Raw genomic sequence first — 11881 nt, 5'->3', positions numbered from 1 at the left:
CATATAGTTTGAATATCAATCATGTTTAGCTGTGCCGCACATGTAGCTGGGGGCTAGAAGAGTTTCAGTAACATACTGATTGACTAAGAGACTGAATTTTGTTGATGAAAATAATTTTTTGTTTTGCTTAAAAAACATGTTGATATTCTTTGTATCAAAACTAAACATTCTTTCTTCTTTGACATGTTCAAAATTAAATAGAAATTATTTAATAACTACCATTTCTGTCCTTTAGTGTGACATAATGTCCTATGGTGTGACACATAAAAGAACCACAGATTTGTTTTTATCTCAAAATATCTAAAAAAAAAAACAGTTGAGTATTGCAATAAGGGAGATACAAATATCACTCAACTTAAAATTGTATAATTTTCAGCAGTTTTGAACGGATGACAGCAAACTTTGTCTTGTTGTCGAAGTTTGTCTTGAAATTGTCCAACAAGTCATGGGGAAAAAAATATGTTAATTATAATTTCATATTAAATAAATAGCACTATATGAAAATAAGTGTCTAACAATGAAGATAAATCTCTCTCATGCTATTTATGTATTATTAAGATTATGTATTCTTTTTTCTTAACTTTTGCTATGTCACACCATAGGACAAATTTATGGTGCAGTTCAGTAAAAATGTTAAAAAAAGCAGTGAAAATTGACGAAGTTAGTGACCCTTTATATTTTCTCAAAGATCAGACTTCACACTACATAAGTATATACATTTCTTTCTCAAAAAAGGTATTTTACAAAAACTTTTTACTGCCTATTTGTCAACTATATATATATAATTTTAAAACAAATACATTTCACATTTGTTTCTCATGATTATTGTTGTTTTGCTTTCTATTAATTTAATTTCTATTATCTGATCCCCCCCCAGATTTTCTATCAAATGTCCACTGCTTCCTGTAACAACATCTGCCCTTCCTCAAATGTCTTCTCATGGTGAGCCAAATATTTTAATAATGATCAGTAAAATATCTTTCTTCATGTTATGGAAAAGTATGAAACATTTGGCAATAAAAAAGGCAAAGCCAGGGAAATACCCTGGTCAGGTGGCCAGTTCATCACAGGACTCACACACATATACGGACACATATTCACACTCTCACTCACCTACAGGTTATTCAAATTCAATCCCACCACGTTTGTGGCATTTTAAAATGGCTTGTCAAGTTAAAAACTTGTTAAAAAGGATATTGAGACCCCTGCAATGTGTTGTGTTGCACTCTGTCTGCTTTTGTAACATAGTGTATTTAAATGTCTCCAGTAGGGATGTCTCAATCAGGTTTTTTGTCAGTGACTCTAGTGCATCAAAACTTCATAGAAATATGACAATGCTAATGCTTATGTAAATGTGAATCATTATTCACTAATATATTGACTTAATAAAAACTCTCAATCTTTGAGATATTTGTTCCAGTTAGAGGTCATATACTTTCTCAGTACCTTCAGTACAAGCAAATGTATGCTACTGATTTTCAGAGGCGGACAGTAGTGAAGTATTTTTACTCTGCTGTAAAAGTACTTTCCAGGTGTCTGTACATTATCAGAGTGTCTTTCTTTAGAAAACTTTACTTCACAACATTCCAAAGCATAATATTGTACTTTTTACTGCACTACGTTTCATATTAAATATGATTTAAAGGGGTCATATGATGCTGCTAAAAAGAACATTATTTTGTGTAATTCAAAGATTTACTTAAGTACAAGAAAGTACTACATTTTTAATGTTCTTAAGTATTAAAGGTAAAACAAACAACAACTTTTATTTATGAAATGAAGTGCAGTAAAAAGTATGACATTATGCTTTGGAATGTAGTGAAGTAAAGTTTTCCAAAGAAAAACACTCTGATAAACTACAGATACTTTTTAAATTTGCTTGAGTAATGTAAAAATATTTCACTACTGTCCGCCTCTGCTGATTTTACAGTTATTTACAGCACATAAACATTTATATAAAATTCACAAAGAAAATGTTCTCTGTCTCTTTCCCTTTAACACAAGTAGTCCACACCCACAGGTGAATGAGATTTAACGTCAGAAATCCTACTCTGTTTAACTTGACAGCTGAATCGACGGCAGTTTCCAGTTTTATCCTGAGAGATAAAAGGTAACTTTTCCTTCAATTTATTGTGGGACTTAAAGTTAGCTTAAATTCTAAAACTTAGTTGTTTTAGATTGGTTTAGGCATTTAAATCATGACAGGAGACGAGGTTTTTTATTTATAAATGTTCTTGATGTTTTGAAAGACACTTGATTTTCAAGATGTAACACTAGTTTATTGATATTTATTCACAAGCCGCTCTGTAAGAATCTAACACCTGGTTTAGGCAGGACGTTGCAGTGGTGGAAGAAGCAGATACATGAAGTTTCACACAATGTTGCTGCCAAACTCAAAGACTTAAAAAAAAAAAAAAAATTTATAGGTTTGACTGAAATAATAATGCAATAACTGACACTTTAAATTAATGTTTCAAGAAACAACAACAAAATTTTTTAACAAAAAACAGATAAAGACAAAAAAGTAGCCATTGATAATATCTAAACAATATGTAGTAGTATAGTATCCAAATCAAAATGTAATACAATTTATTTATGTGTGATTTATGTGTAAATTATGTGCAATGTCTTAACCACTAGGGATTGTTACATAGGGCTATACAGGCATCTAGTGGCAACACAATGATATTACAGATACTAAATTGTGCAAAATGTTTATCTTAACAGTCAATTTACAAATAATGCATTCAGATTGGTGGAACTCAATGCACTGAATCTCCACAAATTACTGTCGTTACTATGACAACCAATTTGAATGTGACAAGCAACTGGTGTCTGAAAAGAATTACATATATAAATATAAATAAATATATAATTGGGGGGGGACGATAGGGATTTCGCCTAGGGCGTCAAATTGGCTAGAAACGGCCCTGCCTGATAAAATGTAAACACTGAATGCAATTGAAATCATTTGGATAATGTTCAACTTTTTGAAAACAAAAAGTTCCCATCCCTCTTTCACTCTTTGTTTTGACATGGAAATTACTGAGGACCTTTGGTCTGTGAGAGCAGATCTGTCAATGGTTACACAGACTTTAAACTTCATCACTTGGAATGTTAACGGATTTAAACGACAGAGATCAGAAATTTCAAGAACTACAAAATGCTGATGTTGTTTTCTTACAAGAGACGCACGTTGGAATTGGAGATGAAAATATTATAGACAATAAAGATGAGTTGTATATTTTCTACACAAAGTACACCTCCTCCAGCAAGGGAACAGTCATATTAGTGAGGAAAAGACTAGATTTTGAACACATAAGTAACAAAAAAGATCATTGTGGAGCTTATGTTGTGTTGAAATGTAAACTGGATGGTCAGCTGTACACTCTGGTTAGTGTTTACAACTATCAAAGAGACGAAAAAACCCTTGAGAAACTTTCAAGATACCTGCAGTCAATGACCACAGGGCTGTTGGTGATCGGTGGAGATTTCAACACAGTTCTCAATCCATTTATTGATAAAAAATGTAATACAAACAAGATAAAGAACGGAAATCACTGTAAACTGCCCTTATCTGTGGAGAAGTTCATGAAATCTCTTCAGCTGGTTGATGTCTGGAGAAGAAAGAACCCTGAAAAGCAGGATTACACATACTACATAAAAAATAAACTCTCCTGTGTCCAGACTGGATTACTTCTTTGTTCAAGAAGAATGTATGTGGCATGTCAGAAGTTGTGACATTAGAAACTCAGAGAGGCCTGACCATCAGCCTGTGTCTTTAGAGATAAACAACATCCCTGCAATGCCTTTTCAGAAAGATCACCAGGTACAAGTAATCCTCCAACAGCTGAATCTAAAAAAGCATCTTTTTACAGAGACTGGTTCATCAGTGGGTGAAGAAAGCTCACATGCAGTCAATGAGGTTGACATTATATCAGCTGTAAATTCTCTTCAAGTGTCAGACACACCAAGACCAGACGGCATCCCAGTTTCCATCTATAATGACACATTCAAGATCTAATTCCATACATAAAGATGCGCTATGACAGAATCCACAGCTGTGCATTTAACTACTCCGAGAAACACTTTAATGAAACCATGAAAAGTCCACATGACAATAGTCAACACTTCTTTAATGTCGACTACCTCATCATTGCAACTATTCTGGCAAAACGTCTGGATGATTACTTGGATTTCATTTGGATAATGTTCAACTTTTTGAAAACAAAAAGTTCCCATCCCTCTTTCACTCTTTGTTTTGACATGGAAATTACTGAGGACCTTTGGTCTGTGAGAGCAGATCTGTCAATGGTTACACAGACTTTAAACTTCATCACTTGGAATGTTAACGGATTTAAACGACAGAGATCAGAAATTTCAAGAACTACAAAATGCTGATGTTGTTTTCTTACAAGAGACGCACGTTGGAATTGGAGATGAAAATATTATAGACAATAAAGATGAGTTGTATATTTTCTACACAAAGTACACCTCCTCCAGCAAGGGAACAGTCATATTAGTGAGGAAAAGACTAGATTTTGAACACATAAGTAACAAAAAAGATCATTGTGGAGCTTATGTTGTGTTGAAATGTAAACTGGATGGTCAGCTGTACACTCTGGTTAGTGTTTACAACTATCAAAGAGACGAAAAAACCCTTGAGAAACTTTCAAGATACCTGCAGTCAATGACCACAGGGCTGTTGGTGATCGGTGGAGATTTCAACACAGTTCTCAATCCATTTATTGATAAAAAATGTAATACAAACAAGATAAAGAACGGAAATCACTGTAAACTGCCCTTATCTGTGGAGAAGTTCATGAAATCTCTTCAGCTGGTTGATGTCTGGAGAAGAAAGAACCCTGAAAAGCAGGATTACACATACTACATAAAAAATAAACTCTCCTGTGTCCAGACTGGATTACTTCTTTGTTCAAGAAGAATGTATGTGGCATGTCAGAAGTTGTGACATTAGAAACTCAGAGAGGCCTGACCATCAGCCTGTGTCTTTAGAGATAAACAACATCCCTGCAATGCCTTTTCAGAAAGATCACCAGGTACAAGTAATCCTCCAACAGCTGAATCTAAAAAAGCATCTTTTTACAGAGACTGGTTCATCAGTGGGTGAAGAAAGCTCACATGCAGTCAATGAGGTTGACATTATATCAGCTGTAAATTCTCTTCAAGTGTCAGACACACCAAGACCAGACGGCATCCCAGTTTCCATCTATAATGACACATTCAAGATCTAATTCCATACATAAAGATGCGCTATGACAGAATCCACAGCTGTGCATTTAACTACTCCGAGAAACACTTTAATGAAACCATGAAAAGTCCACATGACAATAGTCAACACTTCTTTAATGTCGACTACCTCATCATTGCAACTATTCTGGCAAAACGTCTGGATGATTACTTGGATTTGCAGTCAAAGGGTTGCGTACCAAAAAAATCAGCTGCTGTCATGATCAGTCCCAAAACATTCTGCTCTGAGATGAGGTTGTCTCGTATTCAGGATGAGATAGAAAAGCAAAAACTGTCAAACCCGACTCTTATCAGGATTTCATCATTGAGAAAAACCTTCTCAGAGATGCACCAGATATAGATACTGGATCTGTAGATGTTTCAGTTGAGAGAGACAAACTGCTGGATCAGGGCTGCCCGCTAACCCCATGCAGTTCTCATTACGCTGGCTCTGAAATGCTTTGCCTCTGCATTAGCTTGGAGTTTGAAACGGCATGATATTCTGGTTTTCAAAGAAAGAGTGATACTTTGCATCCAACCTGAGGACCTTGAGAAAATAATAGCTGCTGTGAGTAAAAGATCCAAGGAAGTTTTTTATATTAAGGAATTATCTAGAGGAGATGTTAATGGTGAACAATTAAAGTGTTTGGGAAATGAGTCTACGGCTGAGGATTGGAACAAAAAGGAAGCAGAAACACTCGTGAATAACATTCGATCTAAAATAGACAAAAGGCGATACAAAGAGTAGAGTGTGTCAATAGCATGACTTTTGGTCTGTAATAAATGATCAAAAATAAATTCTGATGGAGGATAGTGGAAGGTAAGGATCATGAAGACGATCAAGATCTCATTTGCTGATGTGTTTTTAATAATATACATATAGAGTGTAGAAATTTTGTGTGTGCCATAATTTGCCATAATTAGAATCTGGCTAAACAACACAAGGCTAGCTCAACCAATTAAAATATATAATACCTGTAAATTGGTGTATTTTGTCAGAATTTTATCCTTTTCTGTGACTTTTGTCCATCCTATGACTTGATCATTTGATTGGTCAGCTTCTCAGTTTACTTAAAATTAAGCACTTTTTTCCCCCAATCAGAGCTAAACATGCTGTTTTGTTGTTTTCTTCCCCCCTCCACTAGACTGACCATGTATGCAGTTGTTACTCAGCAGGACTCAGATGAGTTGATGGTGGTAGCATCAAACTGGTTGAGCCAAGACAAGAAACACTGTTACTGGCCTCCATTCAAATCACCAGAGAAGTGCATGGAAGCTGTTCTGAACAGAATTAAACCTGAAACTGAAGGGAAACCATGGGAGAAATTAAATATTAACTTTCACAGGGAATATGGTAATGGTCACTATTTTAAAGTAATTGTTTAAATTTTGGAATTTTTACTGTCTATTAAGTTCTCTAAAATATATTAAAATATTTATCTTATTGCAGGCACTTTTGATGAGGCGAAAGAGGGTCAAAAAGAAATCAAAGAACAGAAGGAACGGTAAGTTCCTACTTGTATTTTTGTTTCCAAAAACTAAATTTGTTCAAAAGATTTTACCTATTGAAAAGTCAAAGAATTCAGTTGTAATGTTTTTTAAAGCATTGTTTATTTTCAAATCCACTGGGTTCTCTGGAATGCTAAAAAGACAAAGACTTGAAAGCACTCAAGGAATGTCAAAACATCCTCCTGCACCACCTGCATCTACATCCAGAATGTCAGCTGATGGTGAGTCAACTTCTTTTGTCATAATCAGTTTGAGAAGTTTTTCTTTTCTCTTGTTTGTAATTACAGCACAACTCATTTTACACAACAGACAAGGATCAGCTCTTCCAAATGACGAGAAACATCAAGAGCATGGTTCAGGGAAACTCTACTATGTTAAAGAAACTACTCAAAGACAAAGAATCTGAGGTCCCCAGCAATACCAGCATTCCTTCTAAAGACGATAAAACAAACCTAAAACTGCCTCTTAGAACGATTAAAGAAGTGACCAGAACTGAAAGAGAGCTCAACAACACAGAAACACGCAAACAATATGTGAGTCGACAGCATTTAAAGAAAGGGATAATGTACAATCAGTCGCCCATTACAGCAAAATAAACTCTCACCTGTAGCACCTGTACGAGGTTTATTCTGCAATAATGACCGTACAACATCCTGCTTATTCCCCAGCTACTTACTAAATAAATAAATAAAATAAATGGACAATAAAAGCAGAGTCATAGTATTAATGCAGATTCATTATTACTCTGCATCATTTTAATCTGTTTCTATAGATTAGCTTAACATATTTAACTATTTTCTTGTTCTACTAGTTGGTGTAAAATTGTGCAAATGAGCTATTCTACTGTACATACACAATTTTATAAAATAGTATTTTTTACAGGTAAAATATCTGTCAACACTTGGAGGTTTTGGGCAAAAGGGTGTGATTAAGAATATTATGCAGCAAGTTCTGTCAGACGATCTGGCTATGCAGTTCAACTGGCATGGGAGAGGAGATAAAAAGGCTTTCTCTAAGCTTATTTTAACAGATGTGATCAGAGGTAGAATCACTACTGCATGAAAACTTCCCACATACACACAGAAATGTTGTATTTACTCATATTTTGTATGTATTTGTAAATTCAGTCACTTGGTGAACTTAGTCTACAAATTCTATACACCTTCTTCAGAGTGTATAAGAGCAGCTTTGAGTATGAAGCACTACATCCAACAAATTTTCAGTGAATTCTTCATTAAGTTTCCTCTTTCAGATGCTGCATCAAAACAAAGTGTAATGAGGGCAGACTGTGAAACTGAAATAAAAAATTATTTGCGGTGCATAGCTGATCGAATCAGTCGGAAGAGACCAAGAGATTGTGGAGGTGAGTGATAATTATTATGTAATATTGTCTCACTTTCTATAAAATAATCTTCTTCATGAATGTGTACTAGTCAAGCCATACATATTAAGAAACCCACATCCAGTTGTTTAATGATTGTATACTTTGTATAAATACTTCCTTCCCCTTGCAGGTGTGACTTCAGATGTGACTTCTCACTGTGCTAATATAAAATCCATCAGGAAATAGTGAAATACTGGAGAATGTGTTGGACTGTGGTATCACTGCATGCATGGACAGGTTTTCAGGTGTATTATAGTAGTGGCTTTATTTGCCTGATCCAATAAGGTTCCTTTCCTCAATATCAAATACTCAAATGCAATTTGGTGTTTAATCCAAATAGGCTATTTCTTTCTTTTTCAATGTTACATAAATAAGATGTAATAATTTCATTCAAAATAAACCATAACCGCACATAACATTTAAAGGGGTGGTTGATTGAGATTTCACTTTTTTTAACGTTAGTTAGTGTGTTGTTTGACCATAAACAATGTCTGCAAAGTTACGAAGCTGAAAGTTCAATGCAAACGGAGATATCGTCTTTTAAAATTCTGGCAGTTTAATGCCTACAAAAGCGGCTGGTAGGGACTACAACAAGTTACTTCCCGGGTTCGTGACAGTAACAAACTATACTTATTTTCACATAGCTATGAGAAGCATTAAACATGGACGTGTATGCAGTTGCCATACTGTATTAAAGCTTTAATCAGGATAAAACCGTATATTAAAAGCTAACATAAGCAGTAGTATTTACAAATAACAGCATATCTAAAAGTATGAGACAACAACAAACAAAAAACATAGGCCAACCATTAAAAGCCGTGCTTGTACAGGTTATGCACCATCCTCTTCAATAATATCCTCTGCTTCTCAATCGGGCTCAAACTGATAAGCGATATTAACGACACCGTTGTTTACAATACAATGCGCACTAGAGGTGGTTTAGCCAATCACACTGGGCTAGCTAACCAATCAGAGCCCATCGCCTATTTCTGAGGGAGGGGCTTCATAAAAGCAGGAAATGATCAGCGCGTTTCTCAGAGAAGGGACAGAGCGGTGTGGAATAAAGGTAAATTATGCGAAAAATAATGCGTTTTTTTAAAGACGAAGCATTAACACATGTTAAACTGCACTCCATAAACACAATCAAGCCTAGAAAAAACCAGTGAACCACCCTTTTAAATAGCTTTTTCCTTTTTTAGACAGATGAAGGCTTACAATAGTGAAATTCTAGTAGATGACAAACATGTGAATATTGGGTGACATTACAGTCCTCGGGGGAATCTTCAACTGATGTACAAACTGCACAGGCAATTAACTTTTCTTAAAATCAGCAGATTAGAGCTCATTTAGCTAAGCAAGTTTTGCTAGCTCTTGTTAATCTCAGTGATTATGAATATGAATGTTATACTGACAATCTCAAATCATTACATCACCACTCAAAACAAAAATATCAACACAATTCAACTGTTTTAAATTTATATTATTTCTCCAATATTTCTTTTTTCTGTAAAATTCATAAATATATGTATATGAGAATATATGGTGTGAGTGTAGTTTAGAAACTGTTTATAGTTTTTGGTTAATCTCATGTTGCCTCTTGAAGAGAAGAAAAAAATCTTATGACTAAGGTTCAGTAAGGATATAAGACACTATTTTTTTTTTTTTGCTCTTTGATTTGTTTTTTCACTTTGCGTTTTAGAGCTTCTGTAGATTAGGGATGGACCTAAAAAGCAGAACACTGGCCATTTCAGAATTCCCTATCCCTGCTATAGTGAAAACATCACAATAAGCTTAAAATGTCCTTACAAAAGGTTTGTTATTAAGTCCTCTTTATAGCACAGTATTTAATCTGCATTGAAAGATTTAGAGACCACAATTACCTATTAAAGGCACAGTATGTATGAATAATGCATTAAAATATCCAAAAACCACTATAACAATGTTATATCAGCCACTAAGCTAATGCATTCAGGATCGTTATGACAAAATACAAAATGCTCAAATGTATTTTAGTATGATAGTTTTGACCATGTAAAACAGCAATGCATAACCCTAAATTAAATTAGCCAAATAAAGAGACCTGTCTTATTTGTCCTAGCAATTTTCCTGCTTGGGTGCAGGGTCTGCTGTTCTGCACGCCCGTCTCCATTTGGCTCGGTCCAGAGCATCCTCCGGGGCGATGTTGGCTTGCCATGCGGCTTAGTCGGAGTGCTGTTCTTGCCACCGATCCTTCGTCGCTTCTTACGACGTGGCCATACCACCGGAGTCGTCCTTCTCGCATTTTCTCCACGATTGGGGCGATGCCCATTTGCTTTCTGATGTCTTCGTTTGTCACGTGGTCCCATCGGGTCAGACCAAGGCACCATCGCAGCATTCGCATTTCCATTGCGTGAAGGGCTTGCTCGTGCTTGGATGTTGCCGGCCAACACTCCGATCCATAGAGGACTATGGGACGTACCACGGTCTTGTAAATCTTGGCTTTCATTCGAATGGGCATTCGTCGATCGCACAGGACACCGGTGACTTGGCACCATTTCATCCAGGTGGCGTTGACTCGGGTTCGGGCGTCCGGGAGGGTGTCGCCGTCGCTGCTGATGACAGATCCGAGATGCTTGAAATTGGTCGCCTTCTTCAGATCTTTGCCGTCAATGCTGATGGCTCCGTTTGTCTGAGGCCCGCATTCCATATACTCGGTCTTCTTGATGTTTAGCCGCATTCCGTACTTGTCCAGTCGGGTCTTCCATTGCTGCGTTTAGTCTTGCAGCTGTTGACGATCTTCGCTTGCCAAGAATACGTCATCAGCGAAGAGGAGCGACCACGGGTGGGCGGTTTGGATGTCGGCCGTCACCGTGTCCATAGGATGAATAGGAGTAGGCTGTCTCCACTTCCGCTGTCGTGATCGGCAAGACAGGGCCAGAGACGGGGATTGGATTGGCAGATGAGGAAATTCGTCGTTGCTGATTTTCGCAAAGCAATCGCTCCAGCGCTGGAGGATGGCGGGGGCGTCTCGCAAGGTGTTGCCGTCTTTGTCCTTGACGTGCTTAACTTGGCCGAAATCTTGCGTTGCGTGATGGCGGGCGTTGGCCAATCGATACATTTTGTTTGCTCCCTCTGGCGTGTCCAGCTCTTTGTTAAGCCGGTCATGGAATGCGGCTTTCGCCACCGCGACTGCTCGCTTCGCCGCCGATTTGAGCGCTTTGTATTGTTCGTAGTCCAGTTGGCTGCGGGATTGGTGCCACGCTTTGAACGCCGCTTTCTTCTCCTTGACCGCCTTTTGCACTTTGTCGTTCCACCACCAAATTTGCTTGTCGATCATCCGCTTTCCCGGCTTCGTCTTTCCGAGGGCTCCACTCGCCGCATCGTGGATTCGGCCGAACACGTCGCTCTAGATGGCATCCACCAGCTGGTCAAGGTCCACGTCGTCGAGTCTGAGGGCGCCCCTTAGTTGATCCTTGTTCTCAGGGAGCTTCCACCACTTGATCCGCTCTGTCCCAGTCGTCTGTGCTCGCCGATGCTGTCCGAGGTCCAATTGGATGTCCATAACAAGGAGCCGGTGTTGTGGGCCAATGTTGTCCGACGGGATCACCTTAACGTTGGTTGCCAGTTTCAGGTCGCGCCGTCTGAGCATCCAATAATCAATCTGGGTCGTTCTTCCACCGCTGCTGTAGGTGATGAGATGTGCCGGTCTCTTTGTGAAGAAGGTGTTGGCCACAGCAAGATCGTGGGCCTCGGCAACCA

General features: G+C 37.5%; 1 protein-coding gene and 1 pseudogene across 1 annotated transcript; one reads left to right on the top strand and one right to left on the bottom strand.

The window, feature by feature from the left end:
* Window positions 1-2082: 2082 nt before the first annotated feature.
* Window positions 2083-8329, top strand: LOC107727011 (uncharacterized). The gene is made up of 8 exons (XM_016536757.1): window positions 2083-2110; window positions 6396-6604; window positions 6701-6755; window positions 6901-6980; window positions 7069-7292; window positions 7642-7801; window positions 8012-8122; window positions 8274-8329. The coding sequence occupies exons 2-8, from the start codon at window positions 6403-6405 to the stop codon at window positions 8327-8329; spliced, it is 888 nt and encodes a 295-aa protein (XP_016392243.1). The 5' UTR covers window positions 2083-2110; window positions 6396-6402.
* A 1680-nt stretch (window positions 8330-10009) lies between these two features.
* Window positions 10010-11000, bottom strand: LOC107727019 (uncharacterized; annotated as a pseudogene).
* Window positions 11001-11881: the final 881 nt, after the last annotated feature.

Source organism: Sinocyclocheilus rhinocerous, unplaced genomic scaffold (assembly GCF_001515625.1).
Source record: "Sinocyclocheilus rhinocerous isolate Xijiao unplaced genomic scaffold, SAMN03320098_v1.1 scaffold7820, whole genome shotgun sequence".
In the NCBI taxonomy this organism is placed as follows: domain Eukaryota; kingdom Metazoa; phylum Chordata; class Actinopteri; order Cypriniformes; family Cyprinidae; genus Sinocyclocheilus; species Sinocyclocheilus rhinocerous.
Note: the sequence above shows the minus strand (reverse complement) of the source record. Positions and strands in the feature narration are given on the sequence as shown.

Coding starts and splice junctions, on each gene's coding strand:
- LOC107727011 (XM_016536757.1), top strand. CDS start 6,403: ATGTATGCAGTTGTTACTCAGCAGGACTCAGATGAGTTGATGGTGGTA. Junction 7,293..7,641: donor CAGAAACACGCAAACAATAT/GTGAGTCGACAG, acceptor TATTTTTTACAG/GTAAAATATCTGTCAACACT. Junction 7,802..8,011: donor TTTAACAGATGTGATCAGAG/GTAGAATCACTA, acceptor TTCCTCTTTCAG/ATGCTGCATCAAAACAAAGT.